General features: G+C 37.9%; 1 protein-coding gene and 1 long non-coding RNA gene across 5 annotated transcripts in view; one reads left to right on the top strand and one right to left on the bottom strand.

The window, feature by feature from the left end:
- Positions 1-12145, bottom strand: part of CABLES1 (Cdk5 and Abl enzyme substrate 1) — a 33259-nt gene extending 21114 nt beyond the window's left edge. Inside the window, exons 1-4 of one of the 4 annotated variants that reach the window (XM_085855170.1) lie at positions 11817-12145; positions 11456-11667; positions 3236-3316; positions 1813-1905 (exon numbers count right to left, since the gene is read on the bottom strand). In XM_085855170.1, the coding sequence (XP_085711296.1) occupies positions 1813-1905; positions 3236-3316; positions 11456-11667; positions 11817-11945 (515 nt within the window). In that variant the 5' untranslated portion in view covers positions 11946-12145. The remainder of the gene's footprint in view (positions 1-1812; positions 1906-3235; positions 3317-11455; positions 11668-11816) is intronic. The other 3 variants (XM_085855171.1, XM_085855168.1, XM_085855169.1) reach the window with 3 other exon arrangements.
- Positions 11534-24514, top strand: part of LOC147013387 (uncharacterized) — a 44092-nt gene continuing 31111 nt past the window's right edge. The window contains exon 1 of the long non-coding RNA XR_015051310.1: positions 11534-11672. This is a non-coding gene — a long non-coding RNA (uncharacterized LOC147013387). The remainder of the gene's footprint in view (positions 11673-24514) is intronic.

The following is a 24514-nucleotide window of genomic DNA, read 5'->3' on the forward strand; positions in this document are numbered from 1 at the left end:
CCCATTCCCTCCCCTGCAACTGGAGCGGACGGCATCAGCTCACGTGTCCTAAAAACCTGCTTTGCTGCTCTTGCGCATCCTCTCTGCCCTTTTCACCCTGTCATTTACCCCAGGTCATCTTCCATCTGCTTGGAGGTCAGCCTGCATGACATAAAAAGGTACAAAAGCTGATCCCCTTAACTACAGACCAACTACATTACTTCTAATCATCAGCAAGATCATGGAATCCATCATCACAGTTGATATGAAACCCTTCCATTTCTCCAACAGTCTCATCTCAGATCACCAATTTGGTTTCAGACCAAGTCGTTTTTTTCCTTGGACATGGTGCTTCTACTCACTCAACAATTGATGGAGGCCCTCAATGTCAGACATGAGATCAGAACCGTCTCTCAAGACATACAGTATCTTGTGCTTTTGATGCAGTCTGGCATCCTGCCTTACTCTGCAAAAATTTCTGCCAATGGCATCCAAGGCCAACTCCACACTTGGCTTCCTGACTTCCTCTACTCTTGAGGCCAACATGCGGCACTGAACGGAATCCTTTCATCTCCTCTCCCTGTCAAGGATGGAGTTCCCCAAGGCATTGTTCTGGGCCCAATTGAATTCCTCATCTTCATCAATGATCGATTGGACTCTCTGGAAAATCCCCTTTATCTATTTGCTGATGACTCCACCCTCTGCCATGACATCTCTCAACCTTCAGACAGGCACGCTGCAGTTTCTTCTCTCTCTTCAGACATTGACAAAAATCACAAATTGAACAAACACTTGGAATATGTCTTTCAATCCTGACATCTCTCTCCATACCATCTGGCAAACCCTCTTATCTACTTTCTTAACAATCCCTTTCAAGAAATTCAGTCATTCAAATCCTGAGTGTCACAATCAGCCATGATCCTTCTTGGGCAAACCACATTTCAAAGTTGGCTTCCAAAGCCAGTCACCGACTGGGCATCCTCCATCAGGCAAAGTCCTTCCTTGGCACACCTGAACTCCTAGTCACATACAAGGCCTTCATCTGCAGCTTGATGGAGGATTGCTCTCCCCTCTGGGCTTGCACCCCTGCTTCACTAGACACTATTAAAACAGGCCTTTAAGATTATTACAATCTCCTATGATGAAACTGAGAGTTTAGGCCTATCAAAGACAGGTCAGTGGTCTCTCAGTGTTCTACTGCCTCCTTTCTAGTCTTGCACCCTCTGCTCTTTCCATGCTTTGTCCCTCCACCCCAGGTTTCTGCAGGGTGCTTGAGTTCCACCAGAAACCCCCTTCTAGTGAAACTCCCAAAATCCAGAAATCACTGCTCACCTCTGCTCATTCGTTCCTTTTTTACAACCTGTGGAAACAACTTCTACATTCTCTTAAATCCCATCCTTCCCTCCAGGTCTTCAAGACAGCTCTTCTCCCCCATCTCAGATCATCCCCCCCATCTAAAACCGTGATATTTTCCATCCCTGTTAACCATCCTCTTCCCCCACAACCTTCCAAATTTGCAGTTTTTCCTTCCTGAGAGTTTGATGCTGTGTACATTTTGTTCACACCCTTTGTCCTCCCCCAACACCCATTCTTACCCACATCCCTCGATCGTCCATCTCCGTCTATTTTGTCCCTATACCCTGATGTCGGTCCCCTTCCCCTCCCCCCTCTCTTTCTGCTGTTCCTATTGCACTGTTATGTTCTATCTGTTCAATAGTCTAACTTTTCCATGAGCCTGGACGTTGTTTACAAAAAAAAAAACAACAATTGTTATCAACCAATATCAAATGATCGCTATCAACACACAGGAGTAAGAGGGTCATGCTGCCACACCTGCCATTCCTAAAGTCATGCTGCCGGATGTTGTTGATGAAGTGAACTTTCTTGAATGTTCTCGGACGTGGAGAGCAGGAGAGTGTGCGACACCTATTGAACAAAAAAAATCAAACCACAGCACAAATACAAATCACGAGATCACAGTGTATTCTGCCTGTTAAATACACTAACAATTTTAAGCCGAACAACCCTTCACCTCCTCCTCCTCAAAATTTTTTTTTTTTAAATACATATTAAACAGTCCCAACATGAAATGGTGGGAACTGTTTATTTTAATCCAAGTAAAATACAACCCATCATTTTTGACGGGCTTTAATACTCGTGGCAAATAAAAGCCAAGCACAATAATAAATGGGATAAAGAACAGCAAGTTTGCCACACAGGTGACAAAAGTATGACATTTCCACAAATTCAATTCGGTCAAACAAATCGCCGAAGCAAAAGCAAAACCTTGAGTAAATCGTCTCTCATTGTGAGACGTTTAAAGAAACAAAACCTACCAATAAGGAACAATTTAGAGCTGAAAGGACTTTGAGCTGTGATCGACCTCATCACTATACTTGTTGGGAATGACGATAACAGGGGAGATGAACATGTGATCTTCAGAGTTATTGCATCGCACATTCATTTTCACTTTACACAAAGCATAAAGGCAAGGGAGACCAGAAAGGGTTCCGGATGCTTCTCGTGCTAAAGGCTGGTCATCCCTCACTTTCATCCGCACCTACCTGTCTTTGAAAAATCCTCATTACACTCATTCACTGATATTTCAAAGGCAGACATGCCCAGCCCAATTTAAATGCAATTATTTTTTATTTTGTGAAAGATTTAATACTTATGCCAGATTTCTTTTTTTTTAAATCATAGGAAAAAGAAAAACCACAACATTGAATATTTCACAATACAGAGCCTTACCTGCGTATGTATAGATTAACGTAGATCTGAAAACAAACAATCTATATTATAGTAGATCAGTATGTGGACTCACACATGGACCAAGTAAATGGCCTCTTCCATCCCTTGGGGAACAGGGAAGGCTAAACCATGATAATTAGCAGTTCTGAGCTTTGCACACAAATACTGTAAAATGTTGATGTACGAATACCATACTCTTTACAGATTACAGAGCATTGATACTGCTGAAGCAGTTTCTTAGCAGGGGATATACTTTAGGGTGGTTTTCAATTGCCTTCCCAGCATTGTCGGTCTGTGCTCTATCCTTTTAAATGCTGAGCATCAAGCAAGGAACAAACACGTACCATTTTAACAAAACTTTGGTATGACTCGGCCAGGGTTTGATCCACCCACCTCCCAAAATCAGAGCAAGCGCTCTATTACAACAGCAGGTTTGAACCCCGAAAATTTAATTATAAACACCAAGCTCGTCTTAATGAATAAAGCAACATGAAAATCTACTGACCTCCTGAGTGGTGCATTCTCTTCTATCCCCTCAAGCGTATCCACTGAAGACCGAGACAACAGGCGCCTCCTGCTGGAAATGCTGCAAGGATAACCAGAGTTGGTGTCAAAGCCACCCAATGCTCGCCTGTTTATACATTTATCGTTTTTAAAACTCGTCTAATAATTAATATTTTTTATAAAGCATTGCAGTGAAGTCTGATGCAAATAATTTTAAAGGAATATATGTATTTGTATATTGTAATCAGTAACAAGAGCGCAAGTGAGCACAAAATACGCCTGAACAAGAAGGTATATACAGAGTTGTGCTACAACATGGAAAACAGCATCCACTTTAGATGACGAACGAATGTCGCGACAGACCGTCTCCACAGTCTGCACCTATGTACCAGATATGAAACGTGAAAGTTGAAAACTTTGGGAGTTAGAGTGCGGACAGGAACGGATGGAAAACAGCATCCTGGTTGCCATGGCAACCACTTTAGATGACGAACGTATGTCGTGACACACCGTCTCCACAGTCTGTACCTATGTACCAAATATGAAATGTGAAAGTTGAAAACTTTGGGAGTTAGAGTGCGGACAGGAACGGACGGACGGGCGGACAGACAGACAGACAGAGACGGACGGACGGACGACCAGTATCACATAATACGCCCCGATATATATCGGGCGTATAAAAAAGTGTGGGAGATAAAAACATTAGAAAGGAAAAAATAACTTGCACAAAAAAAACTTTAACATTTTCACGCTGACGCTGACGCTCACGCCGGGGGTATCGCTATAGCTCTCTGTTCTTCGAACAGGCGAGCTAAAAATGGAATAATTTTACACCTCCTCACACGACCACACTGCATGTGACGTGGATGGGGGACTGAGCGGTCGAGCGGATTGGGCGCAGAAGCAGGACCTGATGGAGATCGTCCCCTTAATCTCTTCATCGACGGCTTGGCCAGGTAGACCATGTTGAGGTACTCGCTATTACCTTCAGAAAATGATTTTCGTTATGCAGATCACCAATCTGGATGAAATTTGGCATACTTAAAGAATTTTAGACGACGAGTCCAAATCCACTTGTTTCCACGTCGAGGATGTGACACAATTGGTCATTTTTGGCAATTAAAGATACACCGAACATTAAAGCACGATTTTGACACAGAAATGAAGAATCAAGGTTACAATTATATGTACGTCAAAGAAAACTCTTGTGAGGTCTTAAAATGATACATTATGTTGATACAGAGCCCTATTCACTGTTATTAAAGATGTTTATAATTAAAGGTCGTAAACCGAAGCAGTGACATTTTTACCGGCCGAAAACGTCTGGACCGACCAGACAGGCCTTCGAGTTGACCAAGGCAACTTTTTGCTTAAAAGGCAGTCACACGGGCTATTAAAGGTAGTTACATTGACTATTAAAGACAGTTACATTGACTATTAAAGACAGTTACATTGACTATTAAAGACAGCTACATTGGCTCTTACGGATTAAATCAAAGACAAAGAGACTGCGCGACTCAGCCTGATGAAAAGTAGAACTGCTACAAGAGGATTACTGTCTTAGAACTCCAGTATTTCTTGCTCTGAAGCGGTTGCTGAACTAGGCTCTTGACTGCTGCTATTACAAAACTCAAGTCCACGATTACATGCTAACCAACCTGAATACTACTGTGTAGTAGATCACAGCAAAAGCAGTGTGACACCCGCATTCACAGTTCGTCATCTGAATCATCGTCAGTTCTGCTTTCATCATCCATAAGTTCCATTTCTGCATGGGTCTGTTCATCGTTGGCACAGTTTTGACACCCACAGCACTCTGTGCAGGACAGTCCTTTTGACCGGCAAGAACACTGGTTGGTCTCGCATTTCATCTTCTTGCAATTACATTTCGTCGCCTCTAACAGTTCCTTCGGCGCTGGTGGTTTGTTCAGCCAGTGAACAGTCAGTGCTCCGTTGCGTTCCACCCATCCGTGAAATGCAGGAGAAGGGGCTTCTATAAACCTCTCAGTCACGCGGTGGTGGATCGCAGACTGATAGTTCACACTTTTGAAATGCAGCATCAGAACGTCGTTTGTAGGTGGCAACTTCTGTTCTCCCAGCGACTGGCTGCAGAATAGCTTGTAGCGAGCCTCGTCCACACTCTTCATGGTCAGCTGTTTGTACATGGCGCAGACGAGTTGTTCCAGGTCGTGAATGATATTCTGATCTAGCGTGAATTCTCGACCAATGTTCCCGAAACAGGAGATGAGATGGGGATCCTTCATCATCAAGTCAAATGGCCTTGTTTTGCCCTTACCATGGAATGCACTGGTGGTATCACTTCACGTGAAATTGTGCAAACCTATCAACGCATCGCAGACAGAACTTTCCAGGGCATTACTCAGCTTCCTAATGTCAACGACAATAATGTCCTTGGGACTTCCTGTGACCAGATGGAAATTTCGCGCCCGAATTGACTTTGAGTGAGCCAATGCCAACACAAACACATCGGTGTCGAAACTCTCTATGCGCACCGACTCTTCATTCTGTCCCGCGTGAGCGGCATGTAGCAGGAGCTTCGTGTCAGCTTCCTCATGGTCACATTCAAGTTCAGGTACTGACGACACAGTCATGACACCATTCGATGCCTTGATTTTCTCACATTTGCCGGCATGACTGACGTACAACAGCATATCACCCAGTTTTGATGGAGAGATGCTTCTCGTCCACGATTCGACGATGAACTCTATCAACGCCTCCTTGTTGGCTCCGCTCAGGAGATAATTGGCCCACTGTTTTGGAAGGGCTTGATCACGTCCGTAGATGGTTCGCACCTGAAGATCGCCCGCCCTGCGTGCTCCAGGCACTTGATGCTGATACTTGGGTAAGTATCAAACACCACGTCCAGTCTCGAAGATTGGTTATGTCATGCTTTGGCCACTACAATGTTCAGCACCATCTCTTCCAGTTTGCCGAAAGTGTTAGGCAGTGAACCAGCCTTTATCGCCTGAATAACGGCCATTCCATCCACAATTGTTGCACCTTGGATAGGCCGAGCGTCCACACGGCAATCGGGCCACAGTTTCAGTATATGGTTGCGGAGTTTGGCTTTGTCCGTCTTAGCAATCGAACCATCACCGGATGCCAGCGGGAAAGATATGTTCGCCAGTGGGTACGCGAGCAGATCGTGGAGTGTTACAGTGCTTTACTCGCCAATCAACAGCAGTCGTGTGAAAAGACGACGTTCATTCGCAATTTCAACCTTCGACGTCTGCTGGTGGGGAGTTGCCGACTTTCCTCGCGCCTTCGAGAAAGTTGCCAATTTGGCCTTCAAAATCGGACTGAAGAATGGGACCTCACCTGAGAGAAGCCAATCACGCATGAATTGCACGACAGCATTCTCTCCCTTGACATACGCGTTCATCAAGTCCGTGGAAGTGGCTGGCGGTGCGATGACACCTGAACTAATATTGACGAGTTCAAGGAGAGCGCCGGAGAAAGGGTTAATCATTTGAAGCACTGTGTCCATCACTTGTACCACCACTGCTTCGTTCTTCTTCGAGCTCGACACATCCAAATCCTTTCTCGTTCGGGGCTCGTCGTGGATACCCACCATGGACTCACATTTCCTTGCGATTTCCGCACGTGCTGGTTGGGACAGGATCAACTTCTTCACAGCTGTGCTTTTCTGAGTGTAACCAATGATGCCTCCACTGGTCTTGCTGTCCCTATTTAAAGTCTGCTCTATGATCTGATCACACGCAACACTACTAAATCCATAACGAGTATGCCGTTGGGCAGTCCATTTGCCGTCCATGAACGCTTGATAGGTGTCTGGGTGGGAGTACTCCAGCCTGGCCATTTCCAGCCAGTAAACGGGTAAGTACCTTGCATAGTTTAGGTGATCGTACGCAAAGTACCAGGGCATTGACGCTCCCGTGATCGAAAGGTGTTTCGGCCAGTTCGAAGTACGAGTTGCCCATATAAGCTCTAGTGCTAGCTCCACCATTTCCAAGTAGAGCCATGTAATGTCCACACTTTGGTGTTTGTTCAGGTCATCTCTCACCATGCGTGCTCCTGAGTATAGAACATGTAAATTGAGGTCTGAGTCACCCTGCTGTGGACCCTGGCTGGCTTCATCCTCTGTAGTTGACTCTGTTTCTGTTGTAGAGCTACTGTCTACAACAGCAGCCTGAGCAATGGAAGCAATATCAATGTCCTTCATGTACACCACTTCGCTCTCAGACATTTTTGGTGGACGATAGAAAATCATGTCTGGGTACCGTTCCTGCAGTCTTTTCTTCAGTCTTGTTGCCTGGTAGTTGGCTTTATCCTGACCTTCGCATACTCTGAGTAGGTCATTGAACATCTCACACAACTTCTTCATATGTATAGATTGCTTTCCATCAATGAGTCTTACCTGGATTACTTTATCACAAAAAATGTCAAATGTTGAGTCATAGTTCACTTTCTGAGTTTGGAGTTTACTTTCACTCTGTCTGTGGTATGTGTCATTCACATACTCGTAATAACATTTACGGTGATAACAAACTTCCAACGCCAGACAGTCTTTATCCTTTATAGTTGTCATTATTCTCACATCACGTTCATCTCTCCTCTGCTCAGCAGTTTCCCACAGCTTTCCTCCATCCTGCGTTTCTGCCAGGGACAACTGATCACGTTGAGATTTTCCTTTGACACGGATGAATTTGTTTTTTTTCTGGCATATGACACAAATTCTTGGCAGTACACCAGCTGATTTGTCAGCCACCCTTCCTACAGAGGTTCTGAGGGAGTTTCTACGTATTTTGTGGTATGAGTGCCCCTCTTCTTCGAGTCCGCCCACCACTTCACTGGCTCTAGCAGAAACTGCAGTAGTGCTGGCTTCTAATTTCCTTTTCCTGGCTTCAGTGCGTTTTATATGATCCTTGTTACAAAACGACGCATAGCAGAACCGGTGACAGCCGGCATCCGCAGGAGGATCAGTCATTGGCAGCAGTTTCATTATTTGATCAGCCAGCAAACGGCATTTGTTGATAGTGAAACTATCTGTGGCGTCGCACCAAGCCTTCGCACACTCGCCTACCTTACGCCAGCTCTTATCCATGAATTGCATCACTTTCTCATCATCCTCCCCGCCCAAGTGTATGAAACAATGCATATTTGGTTGTTGAAAGACCAAAAATCACTTGAAATCACACGACAACCATGGGCGCTGCCATCTTGATTTGTTGTTTCCTGGTCGTTTCTTCCACGATTACAAGCATGCCACGCCCACTTCACAGCGGTAATTTCAAATGGTAATAACTGTCGGTGTGTCAACTTGTGCATATGGAAACAAGTAGGAATTTCAATGGTGTGTTCTCATGAATGTACAGGGTGAATTTCGTTTAGATTGGTGATCTGCACAACAAAACTGAACGAACCCACCCACCTCCACATGACCTAAGGGCGGTGCTCAGGGTGATTGAGCACCCCCACTTTATTGTTAAATTGGGTTTTGTGCGTATTACCGAAGACTTATGCACGAGCACCAGGCCCAAAGCCTGCACCGGGCCATTGGTTCAGGTGGAGGCGAGTTCCGTACGTTTATGAGCTGTCAAATATCTACAGGTAGGCAGACAGGTGCAATTCCATCATGATTCCTCATGACAAAGTACAGGTACCTAAAGAAAGGTGAGCTGGTGGTCATGCATTGTTTTAATTAACGTCCTGTTTGCATGATCTTTTTTCCTTTTCATCCAGGGCAGCATTGTCTACACCATAGATTTCTGGCTCAAATCAAAAAAAGTCCTCTGGTCCAATGTTGTATGTTTTCAGATCCTCGTGGAGGATCTCTAAGTCTTACTCACATTGTTGTTGTTCTGCTTCTTCTTGTGGACTTTTTTGTTTCACAGCCTACAGTTTTCATAGAAACTTCCTGAAACTTGGCATATGTATGTAAAAAATACCCTGCACAGACAGTAACCATCTCCGATTTTGAAAATTCCTCCTAGAAAAAAAAGTTATGACGTCAAAATATCTCCGCTAATGGAAATCGCCTAAAAAAATTATCTCAAAACTAGGCAAGCTTTTTGAATTCTGTTTGTGGGAATCGAACAGGGCATAAGCAGAGATGAATTACCGCACATATGATACATCACTATGACGTCATATCAATTTTTATGACGTCATTCCTATTTTTTGTTTCACAACCCAGAGTTTTCATCAGATCTTCGTATAACTTGTCATGTATAAGCAGAAAGCCCACGCACAGGCAGTAACCATCTCCAATTTTGGAAATTCTTCCGAGAAAAAAGTTGACGTCATAATATCACCGCTAATGGAAATCGCCTATCCCATTATCTCCGAAACTCGGCAAGCTGTTTGAATTTTGTTTGCGGGAATCAAGGCGGGCATTATCACAGATAATTTATCGCAAACCTGATACATCACAATAACGTCATATTCGTTTTTATGACGTCATCATTAAGAGGACGAGGATCTTCGCTCATTTGAGCTTGTTATAATTAAATCTGGTCCAATATAAATATGCCAAGTTTCAGGAAGTTTCGATGAAAACTGTAGGCTGTGAAACAAAAAAGTCCATAAGAACAACAACGTGAGCAAGACTTTGAGATCCTCCATGAGGATCTAAAAAACTACTCCAAGGTAAAATCAACAGCGAAGAATTCCTTTGGGAACACGGTGTGTGGAGACGAGACAGATGAGGGTGAGTTGTGGGTGAGCTGAGTTTGATCCTCAGTCTCACCTGTCATTCGTTATTGATATCTGGCTTCGTGTGATGTACCCACTCTTTTACACATTCTCATCCACCAGAACCATGACCCTTAATTTTGGTTTCCACCACAAAGACGTCACAAGGTACTTTTTTTTGACCACAGCAAATAGCCTCGGAGGTAAAATACAATCCCACCGGAGCTGCCTCGTTAATACACCTTTTCTATCAAGCTGTCCTGAGAACACTTTCCCCATCTCCTTCCATCCTGTCCCCCAGACAGGAAATTTGGCCCAAATACAGCTCCTGTATGAGCCTCGACTCTGTATACAAAGAAATGTCTTCCGCAAACCAGTTAGTCGGATCTGGCTTAAAAGCCATATTAATTTGTAATTTGTTCAGAGGGTGCCGGTGATAACTCCCCGACTCTTCACAAAATATATTGTGGTATCTTTATCGTTCACCACCTAACGCCAGCAGATGGGACACCCGGCTTTAACATAATCCATGGAACGGCTCATTTTGTGATGCAAGCCCCTCCTGCCTGCGAAACCTCGCGAATCGAACACGGATCAGACTGCTCTGCACCTGATGTGAAGTAAAAACCTTCATATAATGAATCAATTTGGCACAAAATGTCATCTAGAAAAAGACAATGTTGCCCAAAATGAATACGTTTATAAAAGCACATCGCAAGCGATACGGGGCCATTTTGGTGCGTATGCAATAAATACGTGCCCACAGTACATCATGCGTTTGGTACAGTATTTTACAAAGTAAAATATTGGCTCGCAGGTGCCAGCAGTGACCACTATTTTCGTTGTGTCTGTCTGTTTGTGACTCTCTCCAGAGCATAGCTCCGTGACGTTTGATGCGTTCTTGATGAAACTTGGACACAAGCGAGATATCATGGTCAAGTTGTGTTTTTGTATGAGGGGTGTCCCACGCCCCTTGTGGGCGGAGCCACGCCCACTTGAACTTTTTATTTTTTTTTTTCTCGCAATTTCATTTTGTTGAAGCTGTGCGTAATTGTCCATAAGCACAACATATAAAAAAAAATCCGATTTGATTTGGTCAATTTTGACAGAAGAGATTTGATGGAAGGGCTTCCTCAAAAGCTTCCACTAACTCAATTGTACCTGTCGTGGCATTGTTCAATAATCTAATGCAATCGTCGCCTCCCGACTAGTAAGAATTTATTTCCACTAGTGCGGGCCCGTACGTGCAAAAAACAAACAAACAATTGTGACGTCAATCGTGACGTCATAGCACCGTGTCCTGTCATTGGTTGGTAAATAAATGGCCATAACTTGGGAACCACTTGTCCAATTAATATCAAACCTTGAAAATGCACATACTCAGGTCCCCAGCAATGTACCTGGCGAGTTTCAATTACATCGGACCAGAGGTTGTCGAGAAACAGCGGTCACAGACACACACAGAGATTGCTGGAATTAAAGATAGATTAGTATCAAACTTCCAGCTGTGCACCGATCCCTCCCCCCCCTCCCCCTCGTCACGGACCTCCAATCACACCTGAGCCGAGGGAAATCCATGGCCTCCGAGGGGCTCCCCTTGGGCGCTGACACACGGCTCGGGGAGTGAGGCACGGTGGTGCGGCTCCATTGGAGGGGGAACAGGAGCGTCCGTTCCACGTCCGGCACGGCTTCTGCCTCCTCTGTTTCCTCTCCGACGTCTCCCTTCCCCTCAACGTGCGAATCTCCCGCCTCGACGCTCTGAGGTAAAGTTTGTGGTAAAAAATAAAAACATTTTAAACCTCGTTACGTGAAGAGAGCTTGAAAAACGAGACGCCAGTCTCAGGTGAATATGGCGCATTGCATTTTGCAAGGTGAAACACCTGTCAAGAACCTCCTCGGAAACATACTTGCGGTGCTTGCGCTGCGGTCGATGGCGGCGGTTTACCGTCCAGGGAAATGCCTGTGAGGAAGCGCAATGCGGCTTGGCGCCGTTTTCGGGAGCCCGGAGCTCTGGGCGACAAAAGCTCACTTCCCATGAGCTTACACGATGGTCGTTAGTAACACAGCGATTACCAGTTCTGAGGCGTCTATGATCGCGAAACTGTTGCAAGAAATGCAACTCGCTTTGGAGGAGGGACCTTAAGGTGATGAACCAATCAAACAACGGCTCACTCCGCCGCGCATTACAACGCCAGGGACCTCAAGGCGGTGAACCAATCAAACAACGGCTCGCGCCGCCGCGCATTACAACGCCAGGGACCTCAAGGCGGTGAACCAATCAGACAACGGCTCGCTCCGCCGCGCATAACAACGCCAGGGACCTCAAGGCGGTGAACCAATCAGACAACGGCTCGCTCCGCCGCGCCGCCGCGCATTACAACGCCAGGGACCTCAAGGCGGTGAACCAATCAGACAACGGCTCGCGCCGCCGCGCATTACAACGCCAGGGACCTCAAGGCGGTGAACCAATCAGACAACGGCTCGCTCCGCCGCGCATTACAACGCCGTGGCGGACAAACAAAGGATGAAACAATCTTCAACAACGGAACGGATATGAAAACATCAACTGATGTTATATTCATCAAAATCCTCCTTTTTAACTGTCAATCACTAAACAATCGCTTTCACAGATTTTTCTCTTGGCTGTTCTTGGGGAACCATTAAGTATATTCACCGTGTCTGTCCAGTCGTCTCGAACATGATCACTCGATTATCTGGCAGTAGGGTAAGAATACTGATTCTGGCTCACTTTTCCCCATGTAAATGAATGGGGGATTTTCAGCGATTCATATTTTTTTCCCTAAAAATAAATCCCCTTTTTATCCCAAGGTATATTTATTTGTCTCCCCTTTTAACCTGGAGGTTGAACCTCATTGAATTGAACACCTGGGGGTTGAACAGCTCACTCATTGAACCTATAAAGATTTGTTCATTCTCAAATTCCTTCAATAGTTTAATTTTCTTTGCACAATAATCCCCATCTAAAATATTGACAAACAAAACATTTGAATCTTTATATTTTTGAAGATACCCTATTTGTGCCATTACGAAATGATAAACTTCTCTTAATGCTCTCATCTGACCACCTCCTGAGCCACATATCATTTTGAGATTATAGTAAATTGTTTTTTCATTGTTCAATTGATAACCATCAAAGTTTTCAGTCCATTCAAGGATATTCATTTTTTTTCTTTACATCCTCTAACTTACTAGTTTTTAAATTAATTCGCTTATTTGTTTTATTTACCTTTGTTTTAGTTATTTTTTCAATAAGACTTATTTGATATTTTTCACATTCATTATGTTTTCCATTTATATACCAAGACTGAGATTTTCTCCACTCTTTAGTTTGATTAATACTTGGTTTAACCATTTATATATTGTGAAAAAACGCGGCGGTAGCCCTTAAAAAACCCTAACCCATCTTCCCATCGTTAAAACATAATCTATTTTATACACTCTATCATACAATATCCATATGGAACACAATCTATTCCATTATCTAAAATAAATCTCTTATCATCAAAGGCTCCTAATGCCTTTTTATTTACTTCTTCACTATATATGTTATGTTTATAACTTCTTATTGTATTCATTTTCCTATATTCTTCTTTCTTATTCATCAAACAATTATAATAATTTCTAAAAGTTATTGATTTCTTTATTACATATTTCTTTATTCCCTTTAACCTCTTATCAATCTGTTCACCATACTTATAAGCATATGCCTTTGCTCTCAATCCAATAAACTCACTCATTACTTTTCCACCCAACTCATCCTTAAACTTACCAATAACCTTTTCATTCTTTTTGGAAAATAACTCACTCTTCTTGCTGAAATTACTTGTATCATATACTCCAATATTTTTCTTCATATCTTCATAAACATCATCAGTTTTTATATCTAGGATAAAACTATCAGTATCCATATACAACAATGAAACATTTTCACCATACTCTTTCTTTAAGTCATTATACAAATAATCATACATCAATATCTTTGATAAATCAAGAACTGCTGTTCCAATATAAATTGGTTTATCCATTACAATACTTTCCTTTTTCATATGAATTGCAGAAAAGTTCTCTGAAAAACCTCTTCTCTCTCAAAACTTGGTTTATTTATCAATCTCGAAGCTTCTTTCCAAGATGTTGCGAATCTAATGTTTTGCCTGTTTCTAACATTTTCCATAGTCTTTCCAAATACAGCATTATTCATTAATTTATAAAAGTCCCCTTCAAATTTTACTTTTGTATTTGCTCTCATATCTGTATTGAATTGAATATACTTTTTCACCCAAGGACTTTGTTTAAATTTTAAAACTCTATGAATTTTAGCTACTCTCAATCCTTCTCTCAAAAACTGTTTTAAGCTTCTCTGATGTAAAACATATCCCTCTTTATCATAGAATGTTGTTAATAACTTTTCTGTTGATTTGCCTTTAATATTAAAACTTTTATGATAATCACTGAACCATTCTTTCTTTGGGGTTTCTTTCTCACATGCAAAAGGAAGGTCTTTATGCTTATTATGAAGAACACTCGGGTACCTCAAATCAACTTCAAAATAATAACCTTCTTCTTCGTCATTCAATTCCTCTTGAGAAGAAATAACAATATTCATCAAAGCCTTTTCATAATCCTTTTCTTCCACCCACTCTAATTTACCATAAGGTAGAGATTGAGACATTGCCCATCCATACAAATTATTAGCATCAAAATACATCAAATAATTACTATCTTTTTCACTATCATAATTTGGGAGATATTTATTATTTGCTTTCGCATATCTTTTTGAACATACTTGTGATATTCCACCTCTCTTGGACTTCTCAATCATCAAAAGCATATCAACATCACTGATTAAATCTATATCTTGTTTTGTCATTTTCAACATTGCACTCCAAGCTAAACCAGGAGCTGTGAAATAGTGGGCAGGGTCTAATCCATAACAATTTTTATTATGACAGAGTGTTCTAAAAGCCTCAAACACATCAGCTAACAATAAAACATCTGTTTTTAGATATAAATCATGATATTCTCCAAGGTTCTTTATCTTAAATATTTTCCATATTTCTTGTGCGTGTTTATATTCCTTATCACTTATCTCTTCTTCATAAAGGTTATTATAGAAACTTTCTTTTGAAGGAAGTTGTGTTTCTTTAAATCTCATAAATGAATCCATATAATCATAAGGATAAATTCCCTTACTTGTAAGAATTTTCTCTTTACTTTGAATTTCATTCCTTGTTTGAATTTCCTCTCTCGTAAGAATTCCTTCTTTAATCAGAATTTCATCTTTAATCTGAATTTCCTCTTTAGTTCGAATTTTCTTTATAATTAGAATTTCATCTTCAGTTAGAATTTCTTCATTAATTAGAGTTTCCTCTTTACTTTGAATTCTCTCTTTAATCTGAATTTCCTCTTTAGTGAGAATTTCCTCTTTTGGAAAGAATGAATTAAGATTTGGAAAAGAGTCCGTGGAGCTTAGATTTGATGCGAGGTAGGCTAGTGGTGTTCCCATAAACTTGTAAGAATCTATAAACCTAATACGAGTTAAAGGTTTTGTGAATATCATTTTTGAAAATGAAATATACTTTTGACTTGTGTTTGTTATAGCAGAAATATTCCCTGGTGTTTTTGAAAGTTCATTTATAAATAGATGTGTATCATAGTTGGCGCTGTTGTGAAGAAAGACTGGAATAAAACAAGGTAATTTATAATTAAGATTACAACAGGAATGAGCGGGACCTCTATATTTACCAGTAAGATGACAATGGTCTCTAACTTTAGACTCCTTCATTTCCCCCTCACAAATATGACAGATATTGTTCATTCTAAATTCTAATTTTTCTTCTTTGGTTAATTTCATCGGTTCATTTGTTTCTTTCATTAATTTAGTGAGTCTTATACAATCCTTTTCTAATCGTTTTACAAACTCTTGTGAAGCATTTTTTCCACGATAATGTTCAAGTTTGTTATACTTTTCTCCAACAGATGATTTGATATAATAACAGAAACCACAAGGAATATGTTTTTGATATTTATTTGTATATGGTTCTTTTGGATTAGGAGAAGCAGTATTTATCTTTTTAAGGATACATTCAAAATCAGCGTATATCACAAATGGGTGCATGATAGATTTATTATAATCTTCAAAATAAATCTTTTCACCAGGTTTAGGCATTGTAATTACAGCTGATTTATGATTACTACAATATTTTGAATGTTGTTCTAATCGTTCTTTTGTATGAAATGAATTAAGACATCGCTTACAAGGATATATTTTGTTTGCTGTTCTGAATACCTGAGAAGAGATTAATCTTGATAAATTATTGATGTATATGTAATGTGAATTCTTTCCAACACTAAAATATAAAAGGTCAATGTGTGTTTCTTCATTTTTATAGTTGTTTGAAATTTTTAATATTTGAACTTTGTTTGTATCCGTTAATCCATATACATTAATAGAAAGATTATTCTTTTTCTCAAATTTAGGAATATCTGTTAGTGGCATTGGGAATTTAAAATCTTTAATGTCCAAGGTATTCTCATATTTCATATATTGTTTTACTCTTTCTGAATTACATTTTGGTGGATGAAAGTGAGCAAGAACAGACCAGAGAAAACATTTATTATCATTGTTCTTAATATTAACAACTGCCTTCTTTCGTTTTATTTCTTTTGGTAATTCAATATAAGAAGAAGCTTTAAGAGGGTTTGATTTTAGAATGTGTATATCTAAAAGATGATTTTTTTAATATTGAATCCACTTCCTACCACTGTATTATCAACATCCTCCTCTTGTCTTGATAGTTCTTCATAAACCCCACTATTCAAAAAATCTTGAAATGATGTTATAAAATGAAGACCTGTTCTCATATAAGGAGTATGTTCTTCATCTTGTCTTTTCATATTCATTTTCACTCCCATATAAAACTTTAAAGTTTTCATTTCTTTTAATGTCTTTTTAATAAATTTTTCAACATCGGGTTTCACTATTTCAATTGATTCAGCTATTGATGATGGACCGGGTTCTCCAAATTGAAAAATCCTTATTTTTATATGCCCTTTAAATGCCCCATCAGTGTTTTTAATATAATAGTCTCCCTTTACTTTAAACTCATTTTTCTTGTGTTTTTGTGATTGAAGATGTTGATTATAACTACTCTTCAAAACATCCTTTGAACAGATATCACAATGTTTTCTTTCCAACTCAAGAGGAGATATTTGATGAAATAGATTAAATGTGTGTTTGTTGGTTCGGAGGTGTTTTCTATAATGTTTATATTCGTGATTACAAACATCGCAGTACGTTGTATTCACCATATTTATAGAATAAAACTTTGCTTAAACTAAAATTTTCTTGATGAAAATTTCGTTTAATTTATAGGTGAATCTGTGCTTAAAAACATTTTATCCTCCAACTTTTTCACTTAATAAATACAATGTTTCAAGACACAAAAGACAAGTTTCAATCAATCTCTTCATCTGTTAAAGATACTGAGAAATATGTCAAGGATGTAAAATTGAACAAAGATAAATATAACAACTATTGGATAAAAACTATTATGGTAAATAATATGAGTTCTTCAATTTCCTTCAGTGGAAGGGCTTTTAGTATACCTGGTAGAACATCAATTAAAGTATCTCTAACAAAAGTTTCTCCTCTCCTTCTAGTAATATATTCAAAACTAGAAAAAGCAATGAAACAAGAAAAAGTATCAAAGAACAAAAACCTTATGGATGAAGCTTTAGAAAGAAAAGATAAGACCATCTGTAATATGCAAGGAGAAATTTGTATTTTTTTCAACAACCCTAAAGATGTAAATCCTGATGAAATAAAGGATGTTAATATATCAGGTGAAATGACATTTCGTTCAATAGTAGTTAACGATAATTTTAAAATTACCTTTAATATAAAAAATGTTGTCGTTGAATCTGATAATGAAAAAAGTATATCGATATCGATGGTAATATACAACTGAAAGTATAGATGAATTTCAGTTTAAGTAAAGTTTTACTTTATAAATATGCTAGACTTTCCTGATTCTCCATATGACAAATTTGAGAATTGTCCTGCGTGTGAAACATCGGGATTAAACACAGAGTCAAAAGCCTATAAACAATGTATATTCTGTGATTATCTTCTAATTAATGATAATAAAAAATATAAAAAGGAAAATAATTCTTTTAGATTTACACCAAAAATGAATTACTTTACAAGATTGATTAGAGAAATGAATGTAAAGTATGAGGATGATAACACACCTTTCCTTACAAGGGAAGAAACTGAACGTATAAGAGAAATGTTCAAAGGATTGTTGTTGTATATTATTCATGGATGTAATTTTCAGGGAAATATCAACACAAGATATTGTATAAATAAAATAATGGATTATCTTGAAATTAAACCTGAACTTAGGATAAAATATAGAGTTTCTAAAAAAGCCAATAATAAATTAAATAACCTGTTTTTCAAATATATAAATGAATGATTTTTTACCTATTTGGGAAAATAAGATAAAATTTAACAACCATAAAAATCTCCCAAATTCATTAAGATGTCTCATAGTTGGTTCAAGTGGATGTGGAAAAACCTGCTTACTTTTAAAGATGCTCCTCACTCCCAACGTTTTAGATTATGATAATTTAATAATTTTCACAAAGTCGAGTTTTCAACCAGAGTATCAACTACTCTCACAAGGTTTTAATGCTGGTCTTCAAAAAGAAGATATAATCGGTTTATTTAAACGTCAAAAAAACCTAAATGATTATAACATTGAAGATATAATTCAACTATTTTGTGATACACAGAGATGTAAAAAGAAATCAAATCTTATAACTTGTATTCTTAGTGATAATACGGATGATATACCGTCTCCCCAAGATTTGGATAAATCAAAAAGAACCTCGTTATCTTTGATGATTGTGTTAATGAGAGAAACCAAACGGTAATGGACAGCTACTACACAAGAGGGAGACATTCTTCTTGTAATTGTATTTATCTTAGTCAATCGTACTTTCAACTTCCTCGTCGTTCCATCAGAAACAATGCTAATACTTTTATTTTATTCAAGTTAAATTCAATAGATATCAATAATTTTTGGAGAGATAATTGTTCTACATTATGTAGTAAAAAGAAATTTGAGGATTACATGAAGCACACGACTGAAAAATATAAATATATTGTTGTGAAACAAGATGAGATATTAAGGGATATATTTTTTGTTTTATAAACAATTACATATATAAATGACAACTATTATTATAAATCTTGTGGGTAAATCTGCTTCTGGAAAAAACTTTCATAAATCAAGGTTCTTGTGTAGTACAAATGAGAATATTGTAAATTTACTTAAAAAACACCCCGTGATACGCATTGTATCAACAACAACTAGAGCAATAAGACCTGGAGAAGTAAAAGGTGAAGATTATCACTATATTTCAGTGGAGAAACATATGCGATTGAGGAATGAAGGACAAATATTTGAGGAGGTTTCTCTTGGTACAACAAAATATTCACATTGTAAGAGTGAGTTAAGGAAACTAAAATCTGGTGGTGTTGGGATATTAGAAACTAATCCAGAAGGAACGAGACAAATTATTAAATATCTGAGCGGAGTGAAGATTTTATCATTCGGTTTTGATGTTGATGAAGAAACTCAACGCAAACGTATGAAAAGCAGAGATGCAAGGATTAGTGAAGAAGAAATTACAACTCGCATTAATGTTAATAAAGAATTTGATGAAATATTTAAAGAAAAGGATTTATTTGAACACATCTACTTGAATGATGAAGAAAAGGAAAATTTCCCTGTTAATCTTTACAATTCATTAAATGATATTTTACAATAAATAAATGGATACAAAAGAAAGAGCAAGAAGATTTAAGGAACATCAAGAGTTGGTTTCAAAAGTTGTAAAACAACAGGAAGACATAAAGAAGAAACGCAGACAGAAACTAACGGGCGAAGAAGCATTTGAAAAAAACAAGAGAAATTTTTTAAACCACTTTTAAAAACTTCCCAAGAAAAAATGAAAGATGTTTCCACAGTTCCCACAGTAGAATATACTCCTAGAAAGCTTCAAATGTTAAAAGATTTCAGTCAAATGACGGAGGAAGAATTAGAGCATTTAGGAGAATTAGAATATGATGATGAAGGTTTATTTCAACAACTGGAAGAGATTAATCAACCCCTGATTATATTGTGAATGCTATTCAAAACAATGAATATTCAGCGGATTCAAAAACCAAAGCAGGACTCATTCCAACAGAACAACCAGCAATATTTCATCTTGTTCAAGAAAAGGTATTGATATTTAATGATGAATTAAGGTTCTTAAGTTCTGCTCAACCCCCTGTTAAACTAACTCCGAGATTAATGTTTCTTCTCACAAAAGATGGAAGACAAGGTTCAACTGTGAGGGATGAATCAAAGTATATTGATAAACCATTGGATATGGAAAATAATGATGATAGAGTATATATTGATTTGCTGAACACTCTAAATTATAAGGTTATTCTTTCTGGTAAAAGTAGGAAGAATGAGAAGGAGAAACACATTATTCAGGCTTTAAGTATCCTTGGTTCAGGTATTAGTTTTCTTCCAAATGACCCATCGCAATTAGTTAATAGACTGTTATTGTTGTTAGGCAGTAAGAAGGCTGGAAATAACAATTGTTTTAATGAAGCATCAGCCATTTTAGACCAGTTGATGAACATGAAAATAATTAATAAATCTCAATATAAAGACATTTTATCTCATATTAAATAAGATGAGAAGCACAATCCTGAGTTTTAATTTCACAACAAGCGACCACACATCTTCATTCCCATACCCACTACAACTTGACACAACAAAAGAATATGAGGCATCTTTATTGTCCATGGAAACTTATAATACCTTATTTAATATAACCGAGAAAAATGACAAGTTTAGTTATAATCCGGGAAGTGGATACAAAACGATAACAGTCTCACCGGAGCATACGAGATTTCTCAAATATCTTCCGAAATTGCTCGTCTTATGAAAGAACAGGGTGATGAACCAAAAAATATTGTTATAAACATTCAAAAACATACTTCAAAATCAACGATTAAAGTTAAAAATAACTACAAGGTTGATTTCACAATTGATAATTCATTTAGAGAGTTATTAGGTTTCTCCTCAAAAAAGATTGAAACTAATGGGACGTTTTACAGTGATAATGTCATTCAAATATCCTCAGGAATAAATTCGGTGTTAATTCACTGTGATTTGATTGATGGTGCTTATAATGATGGAAAAAAACAAATACAATATTTTCATTCAGCGCATACTCAACCCCAATTGGTTATAAATTCAATATGGAACCTAAAAATTTGGTTTATCTACCTGTGTCAGGAAAAACCATACACAGAGTAAATTTTAGGATAACCGACCAAGATAATCGTGTGATTTCTTTTAATGGAGAAGTTATATCCATCAGAATTCACCTACGTGAAGTTTTTCAATAAATAAATACGATGGTTATTGTGAGGAAGCACGAGTTGGGAAAATATAAAATAATTACAGGGGATGGGATGTTCCTTTCCCGTACTACAAGGGTGAAGGTATGTATCTTGGTAGAGGATACTATAAACCTAAGAGACAAAGGGGTGTCGGACATCAATTTAGAGGAGATGGGATAATTGATACTCTCATGGGTATTGGTTCAACTATTCTTAAACATAAAGACCTAATTGGTTCAACTGCTTCTGCTGTGGGAAATGTAGCAGGTGCTGTAAAGAGTATAAAAGATGCTCAGAAGGAATCTCATAAATTACAAGCAATAAAAGAAATTAAGAAAGGTAAAACTCAGTTGTCCGGCCAAGAACGACAGAAAATAATTCAAATACTTGGAACAGGGTTTCAAAAGTTTTAACATCTTTTTTCCTAAATAAATACAAGTATGGAAGCAATTGATAGTATCTATGATTTGGATGATACTATTATTATCTCAAACTCCACTAAAAAAGAAGATTACTTCAAGGTAAATGCAATAACTGGAACAGACTGGAATACAAATGGTACAAAAAGTTTTGAAATAAATAATCAACAAACCTATTTGAATCTCTCCGAAAGTTTCTTGTTGTGTAAATTTAAATTCACTAAGGCTGGGAATAACACAAACGCTACACTTGTAAATGATTTCTTCTGGAAAATGTTTGATAGTGTGCGATTGTATATTGGAACACAAGAAGTTGAAGCGGTTGATTATGTCTCTGCTGTATCTGAAATGATGAAATTTACACTCTATACATTCAGTGATAGAATGGGAAAGGGGTCTGTCGAAGGTTTTATTCCTGATATGTCAACGGGAACAAACACAGACCCTGGATATATTCAAAGGAAAGGAATGTATAATGATGATACAAAAGCAGAAAATAGTTTTACTGTGGCAGTTCCTCTTAAAGGTATATTTGGATTTTGTGATTATGATAAAGTTCTGTATGGTCTTAAAATTAGATTTCAACTACAAAGGAATGATAATGAAAATAGATTGCTTTTTGGTGTTGGTAGTGCTTTTGGTGAACAGAATAAATTTGTAATTGAGGAGATGAGTTGGTATATCAGTGAATATACTCCTAATCTTAAAACAGAAGAGATGTTGAATCGAAGACTTAACTCAAAGAAACCACTCAGTGTATCATACCTCAAAAGAAGATGTCAACACGTTAAACTCAATCAAACTACTTACACATGGAATTTGGGTGTTCTGGAAGGAAAGCCACGATATCTGTGGATGATTTTTAAAAAGCCAGATGGTGATACTGCAACTGATAAGAATAATGCATTGAGTGATAATGCTAAGGTGAAACAACTTCGCGTTTCTCTAGATGGAACATTTTATCCACGAGATAGATTGGAAATTAATTGGGAAAAAATGATTTTGCTGAAGCATACAAGTCTTACCAAAAGGTGTGTGAAAGTAATGGAAATAAAGAACCTATTTTGGATATGACAGCATTTAAAAGTTTGTATACAATCTATGCGTTTGACCTGAGCGCTCAAAAGGAAACTATAAAGTCTAATCGAGTGGATACTTCCCTATACATTGAAAGAGGAGAGAGTGAAGAAGTTGATACATATTGTTTGCTTTTGGAAGAAACAGAATTGCAGATTAATACAGATAATGGTGTGATGATTAGTCTCACATAATTTTTTGTTAAATAAATGAGTGGCAAAGTACCAACTGGGGTATATGTTAATCAAATCAATCTTCATAAACTATCATCTTGTGTTCAAAATCAAAAGCCTTGTACGATTAACGTTAATACAATTCAGAGAAAAGGAGCAGTAAGAATTGATGTTTTGCTCACAAGAGAACAGGTTAAAATCTTGAATGACACTGGCTCACTTAAAATTAAAATGACAAAACCAATGTTGAAAAAATATTCAATAAGAGAGACGAGTGGAGGATTTCTCCCATTTCTAATTCCTTTATTTGCTGGTTTAAGTGCGGTTGGAGCATTGACGGGTGGTATTTCAACAGCGGTCAAAACTGCCAACGAAAGGAAGGCTCAACTCCAGGCTCAAAAAGAATTGGAAAGACATAACAAAGAGTTGGAGAAACAAATTAGTGGAAGTGGTGTAATTGTAGATTTTGCTGAAAAACTTGAAGGTCTGCCTGATAAAGCGAGATTGTTAGTTGGAGATATGCTTTCTTCTATAGCACAAGCAGGTGTAAAATTAACGAAAAGAGGTAATGGATTATATCTTTCTAATAAATAAATGAGCATTGATGAGTGGTTGAAAGAATTTGGAAAGAATACAACATCAAATTTACAACTTGCCAAATATTGTAAGAAATTAAAAATTCATAATGTGGTTATTTGTATGAGAGATGAATTAACAAATGTGCTGAAACATACAAAGAATATTATTATGAACTTAGAAGATAATGATGGGAACGGTTCTCATTGGGTTTGTATTTTTAATAGTCAAGACAAATATTATTTTGATAGTTTTGGTCTTCCACCACCTGTTGAAGTCATAAAATTCTTACAGAATGGTGTTTATCAAACATTTCAAGTCCAAGAATTAAATTCCAAGTGTTGTGGTCAATTATGTCTATATGTGTTATTTCAACTCAACAAAAATAAAAAATTTTATGATATTATTTTTAATCTAATATAAATGACTTATGTTGGTAAAGATGGTTCTATCTTTGGTGTATCTCAAGAACTGGATATTGATTTATCAAATTATTATACAAAGGCACAGGCTGAACGACATAAATATAATATAAACAAAAATATTAACATGAAAAATGCTTATAAATTAAAAAATTATCCAAGCCCGACTGACGCGAATGACTTGGTGAGATTAAACGATTTATCACAATATATATACTTAAATAAAACGGCTGTGTATTCCAAAGATACAGAAGTGTTGATATTATCTCCAGGTCATACAGAATTCACAGTTCGAATTAAAATAAATTTTTATAAAGAAGGGCGTATCGTTTGTATGAGAATAGAACAATGGGGGTATGATATGAATGATTTAGGGTATAATTGGTCATTTAAAATTAACCTCGAAGACCTGGAACAATTAAATCAGTCTCGTAAGGAAGAATA

The sequence above is a fragment of the Eptatretus burgeri genome, chromosome 14 (assembly GCF_056783735.1).
Source record: "Eptatretus burgeri isolate ZD-2024b chromosome 14, Ebu_testis_v1, whole genome shotgun sequence".
Classification (NCBI taxonomy): Eukaryota; Metazoa; Chordata; class Myxini; order Myxiniformes; family Myxinidae; genus Eptatretus; species Eptatretus burgeri.